This window comes from Momordica charantia (genome assembly GCF_013281855.1).
Source record: "Momordica charantia cultivar OHB3-1 chromosome 8 unlocalized genomic scaffold, Mcharantia_2.0 BLBB01000008.1, whole genome shotgun sequence".
Classification (NCBI taxonomy): Eukaryota; Viridiplantae; Streptophyta; class Magnoliopsida; order Cucurbitales; family Cucurbitaceae; genus Momordica; species Momordica charantia.
Window position 1 is genome coordinate 3,272,264 of NW_028275166.1, and position 22,461 is coordinate 3,294,724.

The 22,461-nt window shown below is 36.7% G+C and overlaps 4 protein-coding genes across 5 annotated transcripts; 2 read left to right on the forward strand and 2 right to left on the reverse strand.

Annotated features, from left to right (window-relative positions):
- Window positions 1-958: 958 nt before the first annotated feature.
- LOC111004556 (uncharacterized) lies at window positions 959-4,138 on the forward strand. The gene is made up of 5 exons (XM_088128330.1): window positions 959-1,457; window positions 2,529-2,769; window positions 3,357-3,444; window positions 3,742-3,808; window positions 3,899-4,138. Exons 1-5 carry the CDS (start codon window positions 1,317-1,319, stop codon window positions 3,950-3,952), a joined length of 591 nt encoding a protein of 196 aa, XP_087984456.1. The 5' UTR covers window positions 959-1,316; the 3' UTR covers window positions 3,953-4,138.
- A 5,178-nt stretch (window positions 4,139-9,316) lies between these two features.
- On the forward strand, window positions 9,317-13,097 carry LOC111004682 (EIN3-binding F-box protein 1). Its single transcript, XM_022275804.2, has 2 exons — window positions 9,317-9,636; window positions 10,393-13,097. Exons 1-2 carry the CDS (start codon window positions 9,612-9,614, stop codon window positions 12,309-12,311), a joined length of 1,944 nt encoding a protein of 647 aa, XP_022131496.1. The 5' UTR covers window positions 9,317-9,611; the 3' UTR covers window positions 12,312-13,097.
- A 326-nt stretch (window positions 13,098-13,423) lies between these two features.
- APX6 (ascorbate peroxidase 6) lies at window positions 13,424-17,467 on the reverse strand. 2 transcript variants are annotated; one of them, XM_022275808.2, is made up of 10 exons: window positions 17,205-17,467; window positions 16,802-16,913; window positions 16,457-16,584; window positions 16,176-16,246; window positions 16,053-16,095; window positions 15,852-15,948; window positions 15,219-15,302; window positions 14,551-14,672; window positions 14,162-14,228; window positions 13,424-13,912 (listed from the first exon to the last, which is right to left on the reverse strand). In XM_022275808.2, exons 1-10 carry the CDS (start codon window positions 17,386-17,388, stop codon window positions 13,813-13,815), a joined length of 1,008 nt encoding a protein of 335 aa, XP_022131500.1. In that variant the 5' UTR covers window positions 17,389-17,467; the 3' UTR covers window positions 13,424-13,812. The 2 variants fall into 2 exon arrangements, with proteins under 2 accessions (XP_022131500.1, XP_022131497.1); XM_022275805.2 differs by having other exon boundaries at window positions 16,457-16,587; window positions 17,205-17,466.
- Window positions 17,468-18,088: 621 nt separating this feature from the next.
- SD2-5 (S-domain-2 5) lies at window positions 18,089-21,449 on the reverse strand. The gene is made up of 2 exons (XM_022276636.2): window positions 20,865-21,449; window positions 18,089-20,727 (listed from the first exon to the last, which is right to left on the reverse strand). The coding sequence occupies exon 2, from the start codon at window positions 20,717-20,719 to the stop codon at window positions 18,245-18,247; it is 2,475 nt and encodes an 824-aa protein (XP_022132328.1). The 5' UTR covers window positions 20,720-20,727; window positions 20,865-21,449; the 3' UTR covers window positions 18,089-18,244.
- Between the last annotated feature and the right edge of the window lie 1,012 nt (window positions 21,450-22,461).

Below are 22,461 nucleotides of genomic sequence, written 5' to 3' on the forward strand. Positions count from 1 at the left end.
TATGTTTATAAATTTTGATGAAATTTTTTTCCGAAAGAGGCTACAAATTTTGAACTATTTAAACTAAATTGTTACCCATCAAAATTCAGAAATTAAATTGTTACAAATTTGAGAGTAAAAGGATTAAATAGTTATAAATTAGAATTTAGAGACTAAACCATTATTTTTATCGTTAAGCAAATATATTTTTTAAAATTAATCTTTTTGAAAACACAAAAAAATATTGTCATAAATGTAATATGGTGGACAAAATATAAATGCTGACGGGTAAACGTTCCGGTGTTATTTTTTTTTTTATAGAAAAGGATCTATCCATTTTGCGTTCTCCTATTATATTTGTAAAAAATTTTTATGGTTATTGATGGGTTCTGGATCCAAGTATTGGTTTTTTTTTTCCTCTCTTTTTCTTTCCTTCTTCCCATCATTGCAGCAGAACATTTCGTAAGATTAAAAATGGAAGATGAATGGAGTATGGACTCTGTTCTCCACTTGTACGGTACCATCGTTATTCAATGGGCTAATTAGTTCGATTCGACCTTTTCAAAAACTACCCAAGCTTGCGACTGTGGACCGTCTGGATTTTATTCGAGGCCTTCTCGCTTTCACGGAAAATACATCAAAGAGGGGTCGGCTCGGGGAGTTTATTTGATTTTCAACGCCGTCGTAACTGTAAGCCAAAGCTGTTGGCTATTGGGTTTTCGACGCTGCCTTCGCTTTTTTGCTTTGCTTACTGGTTTTTCTTCGTGCGATTCATTGTGCAGGAGCTTCGGGCCTCTACCCACCAGGATTTAGTGCTTTTCTTCGGACAATTTTGCTTGGAAACCGCGTAAATGCATTATCGAGGGATTATTTGGATTGCGCCCTGACGGATTATGGCACGAATGGGGTGAGTTTCTTGTGTGTTTTGCTTGTCTTTTCCTTTCTTAACGATCATTTAGAAAACCCCTTTCGGTCAGTTGCAAATCCAAGAGAGGACAAGCAATTACTCGGAGTAGCAACGATGGACGACCATTAATTTGTCAATCTCCTCATCTCTGTCTTTCTGGGGGTAGTGTGGGTCTTGTAGATCACATTAAAAGGAGGATTTATTGGTCACTTTTTGGTTCTTCCCTTAGCTTGCAGGGTAAACAAACAGAAGCATTAGCTTTTCGTGGGTTGTTTAAGAGTATTTTACTTTGGTTTGGAATCTTTAGTATTTCTATTTGCTTCTTCATAAAGCAAACTCGAGAGTTAGTGAACAGGGGAAACCGTTTCAGGCTTTTTACCCTTCATTCCTTTCTTCAAATTCCGGGAAGTTTTTTTAACCCAGAGGAGGTATGTATTCTAGGTGTTGTCTCCTCAGCCGTTTAGAGGGTTGCTCTAGCAAGAAACCATGTTGCTCGTTTTTACAGTTTTCTGGAGAATATCTGCGCGCTCTTATACTTTTGATGGTGGATAATATCAAGCTTCTTTTCAATGTAAGGATCTTAGTTTAATCCTTGGATGAGATATGAATCAGATGGAGATAATTTATCAATTGTTAAGTTGGTCTTTAAGAAAATTCATTCCTTCTGAAATTGACTCCAAGTCTTTGTATTCTGATTTCCTTACCTACTCTCTTCTCTAAATCTCTCCACGCATCTGTGTGTATATATATATAATTTTCTTAGGTTTTAGGCTTCTTCTTCTTCTTCAATTACACTTGTTTAGAGGATTAGCTGATCAGCTTGAGTAAGAGGACCAGGGAGATAAGAAAAGGCTCTCCAATTGACTAATAAAAAGAAGAACCTAAGGATTCTTTTGAAGGTCTAGCAAACTAGATACGGTACAATGAATGACATTCCACTCTGTACAGTTTCCGCAAGAGCCATCCTACTCATTTCTTTTCAAATTTGCCAGTGCCAGCATGCGGCCAAGATGGAGCTAGAACAAAGGAACTTACAATTTAGTTTGTTTGATGATGATTTTGTTTTAATTGTCTTTTGTATAAATTAAGCTAATGAGAACTACTTATGCCTATGTTTTCTTTGTTTTGTTTTTTTCCTGATTAAGAACTACTTTTCTCATGGTCAAAATTAGGCTAGGATTTGAAACATAGTTTTCAGAGTAAACTATAATACAAAGAAAATTGTTAGCAATATTATGATTTCTAAATTGTTAGCAATATTATGATTTCTCTCTCCCATTTTTTCTTTTTAATAAATAAGAAGTTTTCAAATGGGCCCTTAGCTTTAGAAGGTTGATTTTTGCCCACAATTTGTGCACACACCCACATCTGTTGTCCTAGTGTCTGACACTAAATCTGGTGCTTATACTTTCAAATGGATATATTTGTTGATGTATCATGCACTACCACTAGTATAAAGTACTGATGCATACTGAAGTATTTAGTTTGTTGAGGCTGCATTCTCAATGGTTCCAGATTTTCTTTCAAGTTTTTTGTTAAACTCTCCAGTGAATTTATATATATCAAAGAAAGCATAATTATAGAAATCCCCTTAGAGAGATTGGAACTGATCACTTTATGATTTAAACATGGTTTGTAACAGAGAAGATGCTGTAGTGGATGCTGCACTGCACCTGCACTAGGTAATGCAATGGATGGACCATCTAAAGGTCTGAGAGTTGAAGACCAAGAAGCGAAAAAACAATGCTTACCGGAAAATTTCCCAAGTTCTAGCACATATGAAATGGACAACAGTACAGTTTGGTCCCAGAGAAGCATTGCATCAGCCAAGTCTCATGATTCCCACAGCAATATTGGGAGCAGTAGAGACTTTGTAAATTCTGGTATGTGCATGCTCATAAATCAGCCTGATGTTTGTATTTTTATTTTTTATTTATTTTGGATAAGCTGTCGATTCTTGAAACATACATACATTGGTTTATGATAAAGCTCCATTTTGCTTGTTCCTTCGGAGTTTCTCTCTCTACTGGGACGAGTGCTTCATTGGCAATCTTTTCATCTTGGCTCCTATAGCGGTGGTTCTAACATATATTTATCCTTCTCTTTCTGTTTTCTATGTCATCATTAAAGAAGGCATTTAGAAAAGGTTGTTCATGCATCATTCTTCTAAGTTCTATGCTCTTAATTGTTATAATTTACTACCGTCTGTTGCTGTTTTCTCTTTCTGATTTCAAATCTAATCCTCTGAGTCACCCGTCCATCGTGATGGGCGATCGTTGCCTCAAAGACTCTGTTCTTTTGGGTCGAGGGTCAGGGGACTAGAAACGAAGCCTTGAGTTTAGTGCTGTTGAGGCTTTTTTTGGGTCCAATACTGTCTTTGGTGTATTTAAAGTAAAACAAATTTTATCCTTTGTTCCAATCCTAGTTTCCTGAGTTTAATCAAAATCTGAATAAGCATTAATGGTTTCAGGTCTGCTTCTTTGGAACGAGACCAGGAAGCAATGGGCTGGAAATAAATTGTCCGAGAGCCAAAAGCAAGTTCGAGAACCGAAAATAAGGTGAATGAATAACTTTTTAGTGCAACACAACGCGAAGTGTTGGTATTTACACTTACTCATTTGATTCACCCGGTAATGCAAACAAACAATTCTCCTCAACCATATAAAAACTCTTGCTTCATTTGATGACTTGAAAATCAGACCGTTAGACTTAAAAACCCCATCATTGATCTACAAAGCCTTGAGCAAGGGACAAAAACAATGAAGATTTAGATATTTTTTCACTGATCTTGATGTCACGGTTGAATCGCAGATACATTACTAATTAGTGTGCCCCCAAATCTTAATCTTCTGCAGTTGGAATGCTACTTATGAGAGCTTGTTAGGAACGAACAAGCCGTTCCCCGAGGCCGTGCCTCTTGCTGTAAGTTGTCAGAAAGTTTCACTTGTTCTCTACTGCATTTTCTTGTCCACCCGAATGACGGATTGTTAATTTTGCTAACAAAAATGCCAGGAGATGATAGAGTTTCTTGTTGATGTCTGGGAGCAGGAGGGTCTGTATGACTGAGCCTGCAATTCAAGGGGAGTCTTCATATTGTTTAAACTTATGCAGCTTGAATTTTTCGCTGCTGAATCTATATGTTCGATTATGCTCGATCGCGATGCTTATAGTATACAAATAATAGCGTTTATGTTGAATTTATGCTATAATCAAGAATGGTATCATGGTTATAAAATTTTTAGTTTTAGATTACTTTGTTGTATGGTCTTTATGTTGAATTTCTGCCACACTTGAGCTGTCTGGGGTTCGCATCTTTGCTGGTTGGGGAAGGTGGAAGTGAATACAGTTTGGGCTTCTGGGAATTCCTAAGCCCATGAAGATGAAGATAAGTTGTTGGCAGAATCTTATTAAAATATTTAGGTTATGTAAATTTAATAAATTGCACAAATTAATAGGCCAAGTAATTAATAGGCCAGAAATGCTCCAAAATAGAGTCTCAAACTCAACATTGAACTACCCAAATAAAGGAGGAAGAGAGAGAGAAAAAAATGTTGGCCACAAAAATGAGCATCTACAAATAGTGTAATGTATGGGGCATATAAAAGAAAATGGAATATTAAAAAAAAGAAAAAAAAAGGAAGGAGGTTGAAGTTGAGGATAAATGAAATATCCAAATGGCAAAAGATGAGAGGGTGGGAGAATGATTAAATGAGGCATTGAATGAGTAAGAAATGTGGGTGAAAATAAAATGATTAGGGTTTGACAGCAAATGTGTGTGTGTTGGGGTTTTGGTGAGACAAAGAAAATGGCTGTGGGGTCACATTTATTGACATTTTAGATGATGTGACCACCTTAAAACCCCATCCCCCACTTCTTCATTCAATTCAACACTCATTTCAAAAAAAAATATATATAATTCTCCTAAAAATAAATAAATAAATATTCGAAATTCAATAATAAGATACTGATTATTTTTAAGTCGAAAATTTCTTCCATTTGTTGTACTAAATAAAAATGGGGTTGACAACATAAACTTAGCTTAGCGGTAATTGACACTAATCTCTGATCAAGAGGTCATGAATTCGAACCCTCCATCTTATTGTTGTACTAAGAAAACAACAGTTTAAACGGATAGTCTAATCGTGAACTTAACTTAGCAAGATAAGGTTGGAAGGAAAAAGAAATGTTTTTCATTTTCTATAATTAAAAAAAATGTTTTCCCATCTTTGTTAGATTTTTTAAATTTTTGTGGGTTGTGACGTCTTTTTTATTTATTTATTATTTATATATCTAATTGACTGTGAGTATAGATGTGTTTTTAGAAGTAAAAAAATTATATGTAAAACATGAGTATAAATGTAGACTTAGTCTAACTTTGAATAGTAAAGGTTTTTAGTATAGGAAGATTTGAACCTTCTATTTCAAGGAAAAGAGTAAATGTCAATGTTAGAAGTTATGCTCATCATGTTGACGTCTTGAGGTGTCCATGGTAGGGTGGGGACGGAAAAGTCATTAAATTTTCTATGACATTTTGCAAGGATCGAAATGGAAAATGTCCTCTTAGTAACTCGTGGAGATCAGATTTATTGATGGAAATTATTCCTCGTCTACTGAGAAATCAAGAGGGACTCATTTCTCTTGTTTCTTATAATGTAATAATATTATTTCTTTAAAAAACCTCCTAAAAATATTCTAATTTTTTGTTTTCAGTTTTTTTTAATAGGTTCAGTTTTTAAAAATATTCTTTTATACGTATAAATTTATAATAAATACAACCATTTTAAAAAGAAAATAAATTTTCCAAATCCATCCTCTATTTCACCAAACATATTTCTTTTTTCAATAAAATAACAGAGGATAAAAAAGTAATTTACCAAGCACGTTTTAATTTTTCGTTTCTTAAAAAAAAAAAAAAAACTGTGCGTCATCAGGAAGTTTCCCCTCTGTCTACGAGCGAGTAATTTTTCTGCAAATTTTAAAATATATTACCAGACGATACAGCCAATCCATTCGTCAAGTGGTGTTTTTTTTTTTTTTTTTTTTTTGTTGTGATTCTTAATTTTAATTAAAGCGTGATTCACATTCACCACCAAATAAAGCTTCCTTGTATATAATATAGTTTAATTTGCTTAATTAAATTTCATATAAAGTTGGCACTCAAGGATGTTTACCTGGCAGCAAGTTGCAATTTAATTAATTAATTAATTAGGATTAATCTATGGTTCTATCTATCATTTCCAAATGGTCAAATGAAAGATATGAGCATGCATGCACATTCCCCAATTCCTCAATTTCTTATGATTTAATTATGCACTAATTAAACAAAATTTATTATGGGGGCCTTTATTTAATTTTTTAATTCAACTAGGCTTAACTTTTCAGTTTTAAATTATGTACAAAGACAATTCTACCTTTTAATATAATCAAGTGTAGATGGCTGTGGTCTATCTATTTATTAAATTGGAAATATTTGTGAAATCCTCTTTTTAAAAAATTAAATCTTTATTTTAGAACAATTTTTAAAAAATGAAATCGTGTAAATTATATAATAACAGTGCATTTATAAAGATAACCCAAACAATAAACAAAGTTCTACCTGATATATTTGAGGCCAAATTATTCATTTAATTCATGTACTTCTATGTCAATTTCGTTTTACTTTGTCAAAAAATTTTAATTTTATCTTCGTATTTTAGTTATGAGTCCAATATTAAAAATTTATTGATCACATGAATGTTACTCCAATCTACATGTCATATACCAACATGAGCATAGATTAACTAGTCAAGATATTATATACCAATCTAATTAAATGTTAGAAATTTTGAATCTCCTCCCTTCTTTATTGAAGCTAAAAAAAGAATCTATATGTCACATAAAATTCTATCTAATACGATCAAATAATTCAGACTGAATAATCTCTCTTATCTGTATAGGGTCATGGGTTTAATTTTATCCATTAATGAGATTTGAACTCTTAAGCCATGAAGAAAAACTGTTTTTTTCAATGATGTGTATTGAGTTGTGAATCATTATACCATGTTAATTTGTAAGTGGGGGTGGTGTTATTGGATTATTGCAGCATGCTTTTCTCGAGGGAAAGAGAGAAGAAAGAAAGCAAAAGAAGGGAAAGTTTGGTCAAAAGGAGGAAAGAAAATGATGAAAAGGGAGTTGGAATGATACAGAGAATTCCCCAATATTAAAGCCTTTTGGATTCAGACCAATGAACTTAGCAAAAAGAATCCATTAATGGGTGGGACAGTCAAAGGCTCAAACTCAATACCCAAAAATCCTCAATCTTATTAATCATCACATTACCTTCCAACTCAAATTAGTCTATTGTTTTGGCTTGTTTATCATGGTTAGATTGTGATGTTTGTATTATTAAAACATTCCAAATTTGTAAATAAACATGTGACTCGACCAAAAGCATGAAGGTTATTGGTTATAATAAAGAGGTTAAAAAACATCCGAAACCAAACCCACACATATTGTGATTGTTAATAATAATTTAATTTGATTTTTTCTTATGTCTTTTAAAAAGATTTTTTTTCGAATTTAATGAATTTTCTTTGTTTATTTTGCGATTTAATTGATTCCAAGAAAATTTAATATAGAGATTTGTTATCAATTACTTGTATTATTTTCTTATTATTTTATTAAATTTCAACAAATTACTTTAATTACCATAATGTATATACAAATATATAGTTTTTGTTATATTAGTTGAGCTCACTGATTGGTTAATTGGATGGCCCTTCAATTGACAATACTTTTGAGACTTGATTTTCAAATGAAGATAGGGTTCCTCCCCCAATTCTCAAGCATTATTCAATTTGGTCTTTTTTTAAAGAAAAAAAAATGAAAATACACCAAGTGGTGGATCTTGCACCCAACTTATTCTATTATTTATAACAAGTTGTGTGTGTGTGTGTGTGGTTATCATTGCTTTTTATGAATTGAAATTATCACATCTCAAAAAAAAAAAAAATTGCTTTAGGATTGTGTATCTTTCTCTACTAGATTTTTTAATAAAAAAGATATGAGAATTCTTTCATTCACATACCACTATCAGACAAGTTGCAATTGCTTTAAAATGAGGGAAACCATTTCTACCCTAAATGAAGGATAAAAAATTTGATTTATATAATAAACGAGAAAGTAGAAAAGAATTTCAAACGCGAATGATAAATTAATATAAGAAAATTAAGAATGACACAAGCAAAAACGTGGATACAATGTTGGATTCGAAATGGATCTTAAGATATAAGAACCAAGAAAATATAATTAAATGGTAATTTTTTCTTTCAAATAATTATTTTAATTTGAGAAAAATATTTTAAGCGTTTTTAGAAATAAATATTACAAAAGAATTATGGGTTACGAAGAGTATGAAAAAAATTATAATGATTAACAAATATTGCACAATTTCTTATTTGAACCATAGTTCTTATCAAACAATTGTTGTAAATGAAACAATTCTTATAAATCGCACATTAATTTTTTTTTTTATTTCCAATGTCATTTTCTGCCAAACCTAACTTTAATGAGATAAGCTACCATGCAATGGGTATGGATTCTAAAATTTGTTAACTTTCAATTGCTTGCAATTGAGTCAAAGATGTGTGTCTGATGAACAGTACTACTTATTTTTCAATTAATAATGCCAATGACTTGAACCAAAGAGTTAAACTTCACGTTGAAATTGATTAAAAAATAATAATAATAAAAAGCGTCTTGCCCTAAAATTTGTTGAAATATCAACGTTAAATTGATAAATAAAAATTGATTTAATCACAATTTTGTCACTAAACACTGAAAATGTTTAATTTTAGTTCTTAAAATTAAAAAAAAAAAAACTATTTTCGTGGTTCTCCACCTAAATTATACTCACCTCCAACTTTGAGGACTTGAGTTTGTTGAAAGCATAATAAAAGTCAAGACCAACTACTTAATAGAATAAATCTGAAAGCTCGATAACCAAAATAGAATAATCTTAAAAAACTAAAAATTAAAATCAAATTATTATTTATAGAGTAAAATTCGAACACATGACTTTTTGATCCGAAATACATACTTAACTAATTAAATTATGCTGAGATGGACCGAAATAATTACTGAATATCATGGCCCTCCGATAAAAGTTTATGTCATAGTTTGGACCATGTTGAAAACGAAGAATATCTTTTGGGGAAACTAGCAAGGGTAAGAAAAGCCTGTGTCCAAACATGCTGTAATCCTGTGCAGAATATGCAAGGATAGGATAAGTGAGCATCCAAACAGGGTGAAGAAAAGGAAAACAGAAAAGGCAGTGTATGGTTTTATTGATTTGATTAGGTGGGAGAATATAACCAAGGAAGGGCCCACCATATTGGAGCAAATACATTGCATCTGGGTTTTGTTAGCGTGTATTGTGATGTACCAAAACCTTCCTCAATTCTCAATAGTCAATAAGACCTCTCTTTGGTTCATTCTCTACCTTTCATTTTTCTCCATACCTTCTTCTTCTTCTTCTTCTCTTTTGTTTCCTTTTTTTTTCCCCTATCTGATAGGGTTTCCATGAAAATTTAGCATCCATTCGCCTCATGCATCAGCTCTCTTCATCTGAAAACTTGGTGATCGCCGTCTTCACCTGTGTTGTGCCTCTCTTTTTTGCTCTCTTTGGAGGGTTTTTTGGTGGCGTGCTACCGACAGTTCAATTTTTGGGTTTCGTCAAGCGGTACCCATGTCTAAGATCTTTGGTTTTACTCGTGAGTTTTCTTTAACTCTGGATCTGTTTGTTTTTTCCCCTTCCCTTTTGAAATCTTGATTTTGATTGAATATGTTTGTTGGGTTGTCTTGATTTTTATGGTTTTAGATGATAACTTATAGATCGGATGTAGAGGTTTAATTTACCCTTCAGTTGTTTGGCGGTCGTTTGATCAGATCGTTTGTATGGCTTCTTTTGATATTTGTACTTTGGATCTTACTTTTGAAAGCGTTTGGTGATATGCTTTGGCTCCTTTTTCTGGGGAGTTAGATGTTTGGGTTGTGAAATTTTATGTCTCTATGTTGTAACTTGTAGATCTTAGAGATATACGGTTTTACGGTTTTAAATCAATTGTCTTAAAGAGTTTAATTTCATGAAATTTGATGTTTATGGCGAAGACTCCTGCTTTTGAGCTGTTTATTCCAATTCTTTTGCGGATTTTCGAGCTAGCTCGATAACGAGAACATAAGCTGTGGCTTTGATGATAATCTTTATAGTAGATTTCTTGGTTGGAATGATTATTAGTATAGTAGTGTTATAAACCACCATATGTTGCTTTTTTTTCTAGTATCAGACTAAAACTATGTGGTTTTTTCTTATCTGAAAAACTATGTGGTGTTGTACTAAGCAGAAAAATGATGATTTGATCTGCCTTCTATCAGATTTTTAATGGATTTTCTTTTTTTCTTTTTGGTGCGATCTAGTGGTGGTACAGTTGCTTCAATTTGCAACTAATTTTTTTTCCTTGTTCTTGCAGTCACAGAGAGTGAAGATTTTTTCCCTGGGGCAGCGATCTATCCAAACCCCAAGGATGCTAATCTCTTTTTGTCCCTTGGTCGCCATGTGGATGTTTATTATCCTCTCCGCAAGAGGTCACGAGTCAGCGCCCCATTTGTGCCTAGTGGAGAAATACTCAAAAAGAAGGAGACATCTATTGAAGTTCTTCCAGACGAGTGCCTCTTTGAGATCTTCAGACGCCTGCCTGATAGAGAGACGAGGAGCCTCTGTGCTTGTGTTTCTAAACGCTGGCTCATGCTTCTAAGCAGCATAAGTGGAAATGAATTTTGCAGCACTTCCGAAAATTTGAAGCCTAAGACTGTTTCGACTGGAATCGAGGCTGATAACCAACCCGAGAGCGATGGATATCTTTCTCGAAACTTGGAGGGGAAGAAGGCAACGGATGTTAGACTAGCTGCCATAGCAGTAGGAAATGCTAGTTGTGGTGGCTTGGGGAAGCTGTCAATTCGTGGCAGCAATCATGGCTCTGAGGTTACAAACCTTGGCCTTAAGGCAGTTTCCCACGGATGTCCTTCCCTTAAAGCTATTTCTTTGTGGAATCTGTTCTCTATAGGAGATGAAGGTCTGATTGAAATTGCCAAGGGATGTCACCTCCTAGAGAAGCTTGATTTATGTGAATGTCCTGGAATTTCGAACAAGGCACTGCTGGAGCTTGCCAAAAATTGCCCTAATCTGACTGATATAACAATGGAGTCTTGCGCAAACATTGGTAACGAAAGCCTTCAAGCTCTTGGGCAGTATTGTTCCAATTTGAAGTCTATTTCAGTCAAAGACTGCCCTCTTATTGGGGATCAAGGAATATCAAGCTTGTTGTCTTCCACCTCTTACACCTTAAACAAGGTGAAGCTCCAGGGTTTAAATGTCACTGATGTGTCGCTTGCTGTCATCGGACACTACGGAAAGGCAGTTACGGACCTTATGCTTACTGGCCTCACAAATGTTACTGAGAGAGGATTTTGGGTCATGGGCAATGGTCATGGTTTGCAAAAGTTGAGATCATTTACACTTACATCTTGCCATGGTGTGACCGATGTTGGGCTACAATCCATTGGAAAGGGATGCCCAAACTTGAGGAAATTCTGCCTCCGCAAGTGTTCGTTTTTATCCGACAATGGAATGGTCTCTTTTGCTCAGGCTGCAGCCTCTATTGAGAACTTGCAATTAGAAGAGTGCCATAGGATAACCCAGCTGGGTTTATTTGGTACCCTCCTAAACTGTGGTGCAAAATTGAAGATTCTTTCTCTAGTTAACTGCTTAGGGATCAAGGATTTGAGTCTGAACTTGCCTTCATTGCCCCCGTGCAAGTCCTTGCAATCAATATCCATCTGCAATTGCCCTGGGTTTGGTAATGCAAGCTTAACTCTGCTGGGCAAGCTGTGCCCCAAGCTGCAGCATGTGAACTTAACTGGGCTGAATGGTATTACAGATTCTGGGCTATTACCAATGCTTAAAAACTGTGAGGCAGGATTGGTAAAGGTCAATCTAAGTGGTTGCGTGAACCTAACCGACAAAGTGATTTCGTCCTTGGCCGAGCTTCATGGTTGGACTCTTGAATTGCTCAACCTTGGTGGTTGTTCGAAGGTCTCTGATGCAAGCTTAGTGGCAGTTGCGGAGAACTGTCAATTGCTCAATGATCTTGACATGTCCAAGTGCCGTATCACTGATTTTGGGATTGCAGCCCTTGCACGAGCTAACCAGTTCAACCTACAGATCCTTTCTGTGTTCGGGTGTCCTGCCTTAACTGACAAGAGCTTGCCTGCTCTTGCAAGATTGGGCGACTCCCTTTTGGGCTTGAATCTTCAGCAGTGCAATTCAGTCAGCACTAGGAGTGTTGAGCTTCTTTTGGCTCAGCTCCATCGTTGCGATATCCTTTACTGAGCAGCAGCAGGAAAGCTCTATTCCAGAATTAGCCAAAAAGTGATAACAGATGGAGGAATCCATCTTAAGCAGGTAGCTTTAAAAAAATTATCGGGGCATTATCAGTAGACTGTAGTTTTTGGGTCCATGGGTATGGGTCTTCGTCATCTAGTAACCTGGTTGGTTCCATTTTCCAGGGGATATGGTCATTCTCTCTTTTTTTACAGATTTCCCTTGAATGGGGTCTGTTTTTTAAGTGTTTTGGCTCTCTCATGAGATGTCTCCCACTTTGATAGATGGCCAGCCTTCCCTGAGCTTTCCAGTTTCCGGATCCAACGTTACTAAGTTCTCTGTGTTTATTCGGGTAATCAGTATCTCGGTTTTTTGTCCCACTTGTGTTGTGCTATGCATGGGTGAGGATTTTCTCAGGTGCCAATTCCCGAGTCATGTTTCAGCGTGTTTGTTTCAGTAGCGTTTGGATTTTTATTTTCCTCAAAGGGTGGGCTTATGATTGCCTAGTTGAATCGTCTTCCTGGTTGCTGTTAGCAGTTCCAGTATTTGGTGCCGTATTACTCATGGGGCCTTGGTTGTGGCAGCGGGTTATACAAGTCTGCCACCACAATCTTCTTGTTCGCAAGGGATTGTTTTTTAGTTCATACCAGGCCTTGGTTTTTCAGGTACCGATTTTTAAGGAACTCTGCTTTCTGCGACTAAGTTGTATGTAATGACTGACAGATCAGCCTATCATTTGTGTTGTAACTTGTAAGTTTCATATGCTATATTATTAATAAATGAGAACTTGCGTTATGTTTTTATTTGTAATGATCTGGGCAATGCAATGATATATGTTTGGCGTTGGTTTCTGTTTCCTGTAAGCTTGAAATTTTTCTTCCTTTTGGTTTTGGTCTATGGAACATGCACTCTGATAAGAGGGGAAATCTCCCAAATATTCATTTAAAGAGGTTAATAGTGATAGCATTCTGAAGAAATAAGACATCTAATCTTAGAAATTAAAAAAATGTTACATTAGAAATATGAACACATTCAGAAACTGGATTGTAAAGTTTTTACCTGCGGAATCTCAAAGGCTCGAACTAATATGCATCAAACTTGTCAACCTTGCAACATTGAGATGCATTAAGAAATAAACCTTCTTTACTTACTATATTTTGAATTTGTAACTTCAATGAAGCTTAAGGAGAGTTCTGTCAAGTTAAACAAACTGCTATACTTGTCTAGCCTGCAGAATAACTTGCAAGTAATTATAATATTATCTTCATGATAAGATAAATCCAATTTTTGGGCCAACAAGAGACAAAAGCTTCAGAGAGCTAATTGGACGGTGATGGGGGCATGATGCATTTAAGGCTTCATCTTCATTGCAACTTTGGCTTCGCCGTGCACTTTCAACCTACCAACAATGGATCAAGGTGCCGAAAACGCAGATAACATGTGCGGAAGCCAATTATAAATAGCAGCTAAACCTTGCTTTAGTGTGTATACTTGTGGAATAGGTTGTTTGCTAGCTTTTCCACTTTGCACCAGAATTTACTAGCTTGATATAAGCCTTCTTGAAATCTTCAAAGAACACATTCTGGTTGTTGGCGTACTCTTTGATCCACCTACGAGTTCAAAGTAATCCACTTCAGTTGAGCAGATAAAGAGTAACAATCAGCTAATTTTCTCTCTATTGGTTGGATCTCGGTGGTTGCCAGGTTGGAAAGTTTAACTTTTAAGGAAGTTTTCTACTCTAGCCAAACCAATTGATTTCATTCTTAAAATTCTACTTAAGAGACCAGAAATGCCATCATTTTACAGTGGTGTAGAAAATTTAGGTGAAAGTAGAATAGGTTTGAATGAAAGAGAAGAACCTCAAGCATTCATCGTCGTCAGTGAGAGCACGATCTGAAGGCAGCCCAATCATACTGGACATACCACCTAAAAATAAACAGTAAAATAAGATCTGAGTGGACATATGTATTAACTAATTCAGAGCAGTTCCTTGTATTATTAATCAATAGCAAAACTAACAACTCAGTTCCCAGAAATCACAAGAATTTCTTAGCTCAGTTCAGCCAGAATAGCATAATGATAAATTGATAATATTTCATTTACTCGCTAAGATAGTACCAAAACCTATCTAAGCAGTTCAGAATTAAATATGATTAGAGCATGAGTTGAGGCATTGCCTCATGTAGCCAAGGACGGATTGATTCGAACAACATGAGAAGAATGGAAATTTTGTCATGAGATTGATTACCAGTATCCGACCATGGCTTCTCCAAAAGGATTTTGAAATACGAATTATCAAAAACAACAGGGCTTCCAAAACCTTTACTGCCAATGGTATGGGCTCCAGATAGAGCGACTAGTTCCTGTGTTCTGCAAAGAAAAACAGCATCCATTATGAATTGTTTGGTATTTGCACTTTTGTGTCTGGGTGAAGGATTTGACAGATAATGGGCAGATTTCAAGAGTGACAGCATCATTGTTAACTTCTCTTCTACTGTCCATGTTATACTTGTTGGTACTAGGAGGTAGTTGGTTTTCATAATTAACAAGATTTTTCAACACATATTTAAAAGGATTGTGTCGTGCAATCAAATGTAGAACTAGTATTTCCCATTACTAAATGTTTATTTTGATAATTGACTTTGAGTCACTTTCTGTATTCTCAAAAACAGATGTAGCAGAAAAGGAATCCAAATAATAATTTAGAAACCATAATCACAACTCAGCCACATTAGGAAGTGAATATATGAATGAGAGAGATGCAGTAACATAGAATATATTGGCAAAGAAAAAAAGATGCAAATGAAAATAAAAGCCAAATATAAAACAGTTTAGTGACTTTGCAGAAGATCATTTAAAAGAAATAAACAATTCCTTCAAACGGCAGGGTCAAAATGAGATAGCAGATGCACTCACGCAAATCCTTTTCTGCTGAAGCTTTGCTTCAATCCAAAAGCATCCAAAGATTCCTCTGGAAGTTTTCCTTCAGGATCTGGCTTCCTATTTGGAAAAGGAGGGAAAAAATTATGAAAGGAAAAAAAAACACACACCCATACATATCTAACATTAATATGATACGACCAACCTCATAGCCAATTTTTACTTATATGACAAAAAGAATGCAATAATGGGAGACAAAAATTTCAGTAAAGGGAACACAGGAAGTTAGTTAGCTAGACTGGTCTACTGCACATGAGGACTAACTCAATTAGAAGCTAGTTAGCATAAGGTATAATTGATGAAGAAGAGAGAGTGTGCATATAGTAAGGACGGATCAAACTATAATGTGGAACAGGAAATCAACTAGTTGAATATTAGAGAGGGAGATTCTCAGAAATCGGAACTCTCCCTTGTTCATAAAGCTCATGGGAAAGGTTAGAATGCGGAGAATATACTCATTAGTCATTATTGTCCAGAAAACCAAATGAACCATTCTCGTGCATAAAGCTCATGGAAAAACAACAGCAAAGAGAAACAAGTTAAAAGATTGCATCTCAAGTAAAATGTTAATTCATCATATAACAATAGAAACAGCCACCTTCACCTTACCCCGAGTCTAATCTACCCAACTCAACAGCAATACTTGGACCTCCACAGATTGAAACTGCTTCAGTGCCAGCCACTGATATCATGTCTGCCCAAGATACTATTCACAAGCCAATTTCTCAAGAAGTTAGCCTGGTTAGTACCTTCTATTATGAAAACTTTATTTCCCTTTGACAGTAATGGAGAAATAGAGAGGAAATATACCTGGTCTTATTAAATCCAGTGTACTCTTTGCTTTCCCAAGAATCTAAAAACAGTGCAACCAGTAATGAGCTTGCTGGGAAGAGATCCATAAAACACCGAGGGCCCAATAAAAGAGAAAATCACCTTAACTGGTTTCTTGAGACCTGTGTTTTCAGGTCTATCAAGTTCGTGAATAATAGACCCATTCATACCACCTACATAAGAATTACAAAGCTTGCTAAAATGACAAACATATCGAAAAGCCTATAAAGAAGGAACATTACTGCCCTCCATAATCTCAGTAAAAGTGGCGTATGATGCAAACAAAAACTAAAATCCAACACATCCAGTGTTGTTCGAGTTTTGATAGTCCACTGTCCGGCATTCAAAACTAAAAATCTCTCTCCTAAAATAAGAATATGAACCTGAATTATCATTCGTTTCAAAAGTTCCTGCATCGTGAAATACCAGACGAAGCAAACCAGCAGCATTGTATTTGGTTACCACCTTTCGTACTTCTTCTCTTATCCGTTCATCTTCACTTTTATCCAATCTTCTGAGCAGAATAGAAAATAGACAGAATTTGTTGTTAATGGTCCCTCTACTAGGATCTAAAAATATATGGAATATATAATGTTAACTGATGAATGGAGATGGACCACATTCTTCATGAATTCTCGATAATGTTCAGAGTTAAAAATACAGAAAGCTAGATGCTAAATACTTAAAAATTTCATCGCATGTAATTAATAGCACCATCCTCATCTTACTCTGCCGCCTCAGCTCCAAAACCTTCCACGGATCCATGCAAAATAAGAAGAAATGGCAGCGCGGCAGAAAAGACAAATTCCCTCTTCTTCAGAAAGCAGAAATCATTCTGAACTGTAAATTCAATTTCAAACAGTATTTTAGGGACCGAAAGAAACAATATAAAGATAACAACTACTAGTTCCGCGAATAGTAGGGTTCAATTCGCCATTCCATGATGCAAAATACAGAATTCGGTTTCAGCCGCAAACCAATTTGTTCGTTTATAGCAAATATACACAGGGTAGATAACAACAGTCAAATTCAAGTAATGAAAACCGAACCGGGCAATGCTGCATCTCTCCCAATCCACCAAGGTTTTGCACAAACGAAAAAAAAGAAGAAAGAAGATAACTAATGGTTTACCAGAAGCATCGCCGTGGGCGGGGATAAAACAAGTAACGGGAGTTTTGGCGCGAAACAGGACCGTCGGAGGAGACGGTAGCGGTGCTTTGGCGGGAAATTTAAGTTTGAACTTGAATCTGAGAGAGGAAGAGGACACGACGGCGGCATTGCACGGCGTCGCGGAGTTGAGGAAGGTGGAAGCCATCTCCACGAGCGAGTGAGATGGACCGGCTGCTCCGAGAGTCCGTGCAACCAACGTGTATCATGGAATGACGAATTGAGCCCTACCATTCGCGGAACTAGTAGATAACAAACAATCCAAATTGGTCCCATCTACTTTTTCAATCTATTATACTGAAAAAAAGGTCTCATGGCTTGTGGCATCTCATAAGACAAAATATGAGATTAATTATACTAAATGAGTTTAAATTCAATTTAGTTTTTATAATTTTAGAAGCATGGACGATGAAAAATTACTAAATTCTTTCGCTCACAAAGATTAGAGAAGAGACTTTTTCTTTTCTTAACAAAAAAAAAAAAAGCTGGCACTGGTAACCATCATTGAATGATCAAGTGGTCAATCAAAACCAATGTAAATTGTAAAAAATTTAGAAAGAATAGGTTCAAACTATGGCGACCACCTGCCTAGAATTAGAGTTTCTTTGTCAACCAAATCTGATTAATCGAAACAATGATAATGTTTTCAACCTCTAATCTACAAAGGAAGGTTGACCAATCTTCTTCCCTACCTTGACAAGTCCAACCTCTTTTTCACACTCAAATTGTGTTATGAGTGAAAACCCACCAAGGTTTAATCTAAACTGATTTTTAACTATCCAAGTCTAAAATTCTCTACATAAATCTCAACTCAGCCCAATATGACAAACTCACAACACTACACCCATCTTGCCTCCGCCATTGGGCCAATTGAAAACTCTAGAACTGATAATCAAAGAAGCTGTACATAAGCAAAATCTGGTGTTACAAAACTGCAGCAATCTGAAAATTTAGCGCAAGTTTATACAAATAAGGCTTAAGAGATGAGGCAGAGCTTCCGCCCACTATCTTGGCCCAGACAGCTGCACCGACGAAAGATACGCATCGCTGTTACAGTCCGACGGCCCCGACGAAGTCCACTCCCCGCTGCTAGATTTCAGAAACCCCGCAACCAGGCGAGAGCCCAGCGGCGAGCAAATCGGCGGCTGCGGCACACCGCAAACCCCTTCAAGCATTTGAACCACTTTCGCCATCGACGGCCTCTGGTGCATATCCTCCTGCACGCACCACAGCGCAACCTTAATCGCTACCAAAACCCTCTCGTCGTTTTCGTTTATGTTCAATTTTGCGTCGAGGATGGCCCTGAGCCGCCCTTCTTCCATCATCTTGAAAGCGTAGGTTGGGAAATGGGATTTCTCCGAGCTCTCCGTTGGGTCGTAGTTTTTTCTTCCGCCTATGATCTCTAGCAGTACCATTCCGTAGCTGTACACGTCGCTCTTCTCTGAAATGGCGTAGTTTGTGATCCATTCTGGCGCGAGGTAGCCTCTGGTTCCTCGCAATGTGGTGAACACATGGCTCTGCTCGCGGTTCATTAGCTTTGCGAGGCCGAAATCCGAGACTTTGGCTTGGAAGTTGTCGTCTAAAAGTACGTTTTCTGGCTTGATATCGCAGTGGACGATCTTGGCGTCGCAGTCTTCGTGAAGATATGCTAAGCCCTTCGCTGTTCCTACGGCTATGTTGAATCTCGCGTCCCAATCCAGTGAGAAATCTGCTCTGTTTTTCTTGAATATCCATTTGTCGAGAGACCCATTGGCCATGAACTCGTAAGCCAGAAGGCGACGGGTTCCCTCGGCGCAGAATCCCTTGAGCCTGACCAAATGGATGTGATGGATGCTGCCGATTATGCCTACTTCAGCTCTGAATTCCTTCTTTCCCTGCCCGATTCCCTCCAGTTTCTTCACTGCCAAACGAGCCCCATCTGGTAGAACTCCTCTGTAAACTGAACCGAACCCACCTTGCCCGAGTTTCACTGAGAAATTATCCGTCGCGGTTTGAAGATCCTTGTAACTGTAACGAATCGGAGCCCCCGAGAGGCCCTCCAAGAAATTCTCCTCTTCCGAACTCTCTTGAGGAGGTTCTGGAGATTCCTTCTTCTTTCTAATGTATCGAATTCCGACGTAAATCAGACCACAAATGACAATCGTAGTGGAAAGGGCAATGCCCAGAATTGCAGCGATTGGCTTCTTTTCACTAGCTCCATTTCCGCCATTGTTTCCACCATTTTCTCCGTTTTTCGACAGCTTGATGTACGAAACGAATTCTGAGTTCTTGGAGTTTTGAAACCCACCTATATCATCGAACAAGAAACAGCCCCCGGAACTGGCCTGGAAAAACAGAGCAATACATGAGCAGTTACTTCTGCAAGAGGATTTGCAATTCTCCAAATCTGTTTTCGAAGAGGGCTGCGTGAATTGGAGTGAAAAATAACCGATCGTATCTTCAGACTCCACAAGCTCCACAAGTTCCACATGTCCCGTCGATTCATCACATGGCGAAACGATCCCCGTCTGGCAATTTGAGTGCGAGCCAAGAATCGAAGGGCAGCGGCATTTGTTCTCGCTGTAGCAGATGAAATTCGACCCACATGGCTCCGGGGTTCCACAGTGATCTTCTGGAATTCGAACGGACGAAGCTTCTCCAGACCCACCACTCTGAAGCTTGTAAAAGGAGATAAATCCGTCGTCTCCCAGAACCGCAATCCATGTGGCGTTTGCATCAGTATTGGTGGAGAAAGCAAATTGCCAGAGTAAAGCTTCGTTTTCGCCATGGAAATTCCACGAGTTTCCGATCAGAGTTGCAGAGGTCACAGACCCACCATCTTTATTGATCGTTTTGCGATTCTCTTTGCTCATGGACCAATACGTTTGTGGGGTTTTGAATCCTGCAGACAAAACCATGTCCCCAGATTCAAGTTCTAGAAAATAGGTCAAATTGTTCGAACCAGGCTCGCTCACAAGTCTCATTCCCTCAACAAAACCCTGATTCGATAAGAGAGTATCAGTCGGATGACTAAAACTCTGCCAAATTACGGCATTATCATTTCCCAGCAAAGCCAAGTTTCCCGAATCCATCAACGCGAGAGCAGAGACTCCTTTGTCCATGGTGTCCGTAGACCAAACCACATTGCCTCCACGGTATAAAATTACATTACCTTTCTCGTCGAACACGAATTTATCAGAGTTCGAAACTGGAGAGGCCCGATTCGCAGTCCATACGATTTTCCTGCTATTTAAGTGAATGACTGCCAGAAAATATTGCGTCACTTCCTGTGGATTGGTGAATCCAAAGCCAAATTGGGAGTTGTTGGATCGAAGAAACACCCCGTCGTGATCGACCCAGTTCATCTGGGTCCCTTGAAGCCCCGGAGAAATCTGCCCAACGTTCTGAAAACCAGCGGAGCAAGGTTTCAACCGAAGGAGAAGAACAGTCACCCACATAAAGACCACCATATTATAACCACGAAAACCGCTTGTTTCCATGCCCTTTTCTGGAGAATCAAACCCAGATAAAACCGTGAGAATGAGAAGAATTCGCTAAATAAAATCAAAACCCAAAACAGATTGAGATTGAGATTGAACGAATTAATTAGTGCAGAAACAAACAAAGAGGAGGGGAAAGCAGTACCGAGGAGTAAGATTCATAGGTTAGAAGCGATCTGAGGCAATGAATTTGAATTGGTTTAGAGTGTTAGAAACTGGGGAACAGCCAATCCAAAAAGCTGGTGGCGGCCAACCAACCGCGACAAATAGGAAAATAAAAAAATGGATCCCCGCAATTCCAATCTCTCCCACTCTTACAAGCAACAGAGCGAAAGGAAAAAGGTTTGGTGTTTGGGTTGAAAAGAGATTGGAAATGGAGTAAAGTAAAGTGGTGAATTGAATTGGGGGAAGTTAAGAACAAACGATGGCGTTGGTAAATTCGTCGGATTGCAGAGTGGGAAATTGAGAATAATAAATGCGAACAAGTAGGGAGTAGGATGGTAGTGGTGGAGTTTCAAAGGTGTCAACTAACTCAGAACCTCATCAGTCTGCCATTGCCAAGCTGTCACCGTATTTAAGTCTTCACTCATCTCTCTTCCATGGAGTCGATGCCCCAGTCTTTGGTTAAGAATTTTTATTTTTTCCTCTTCGTGTCATTTTCTTTTTCTTTTTCAATACCAAAAGGAACCTTTTTCTTTTTTGTTTTGTTTTAATTTTAATAGATGGTATTTATTGTTGATGATCCCTTTAATAACACAAATGAACTCAGTATACATTAATGATAATTAGCATCTATTTCTTAATTGAGATGGGAGGTTCAAACTCTCTATTTCCAATGTATTATAATAAAAAAATAAATAAGTAAGAAATCGAACATACTAATATTAAGAAGAATAATTAGATTAACATATTTACATACGAAAGTATTTAGATTCCTAACATGAGAGCAATTGAAAAGTAGTTTCATACTATACCTCAATGCTATCCTTTATTAAGGTTATAGTCTAAAAGAGATTATTGAGTACGATTCGTCGATCTTGGGGTGCAATGTGTTGTATTTTGGGCCTCAAATAATTTTTGTTCTCCTGCTACGTGGAAAGTCGTTTAATGCCACCTATTAGTATTGATTTGGCAGAGGGAGAAAGTAGAAAGAGATGAGTTTTAAGTCCAACGTTAAGAAATTATTATGGATACATTGATATTTACATAAATCATTATGAAGATATCAGTTTAGAAAAATATTTGCCCATTGTTTATATATAAGTTATTAATACTAATCAATATATATAATAATTAATCATTATACGAGCTATTCAATCATACATGTAAAAAATGACTAATTATATTTAAGTTAATCATTCATTACTATCCTATTTTTAATGTGTGAGGTGGAGATTAGAACTTAGATACAAGTCTTAATTCGAGTGAGTGTTCAAGTTGATCATTGATTCATATCACTTAACAAATATTTTTTCATAAAATTTTAGCCTGAAAATTCTTAGTTAGATACCCTAATTTCGACAATTGGCAAAATTACAAAAATCTAAACCATATCTATTTGATGATTTTATATTTAATAAACGAGGAGTCCCACCTAACAGTAGAAGAAAAAAGGCGCGACGTTCTACTTAGGAAAAGTCAAATTTGTGAAATGGGAAGGAATCTTAAGCAAATATAATTATTAAAACGGTCGTAAATATGATAAAAACATTTAGTAAAATTAGTAAAATAACAATCGGCAT

Bases quoted from the DNA above. Each gene is read 5' to 3' on its own strand.
- SD2-5 (XM_022276636.2), bottom strand. From the start codon at position 20,719: ATGGAAACAAGCGGTTTTCGTGGTTATAATATGGTGGTCTTTATGTGG.
- LOC111004682 (XM_022275804.2), top strand. From the start codon at position 9,612: ATGTCTAAGATCTTTGGTTTTACTC. The intron at 9,637-10,392 runs GTGAGTTTTCTT...TTGTTCTTGCAG, and splicing joins TAAGATCTTTGGTTTTACTC to TCACAGAGAGTGAAGATTTT.
- LOC111004556 (XM_088128330.1), top strand. From the start codon at position 1,317: ATGTATTCTAGGTGTTGTCTCCTCAGCCGTTTAGAGGGTTGCTCTAGC. The intron at 1,458-2,528 runs GTAAGGATCTTA...GGTTTGTAACAG, and splicing joins ATATCAAGCTTCTTTTCAAT to AGAAGATGCTGTAGTGGATG. The intron at 3,445-3,741 runs GTGAATGAATAA...AATCTTCTGCAG, and splicing joins GTTCGAGAACCGAAAATAAG to TTGGAATGCTACTTATGAGA.
- APX6 (XM_022275805.2), bottom strand. From the start codon at position 17,388: ATGGCTTCCACCTTCCTCAACTCCGCGACGCCGTGCAATGCCGCCGTC. The intron at 16,247-16,456 runs GTTCATATTCTT...ATTCTTATGTAG, and splicing joins TGAAACGAATGATAATTCAG to GTGGTATGAATGGGTCTATT. The intron at 16,096-16,175 runs GTGATTTTCTCT...CACTGTTTTTAG, and splicing joins GTCTCAAGAAACCAGTTAAG to ATTCTTGGGAAAGCAAAGAG.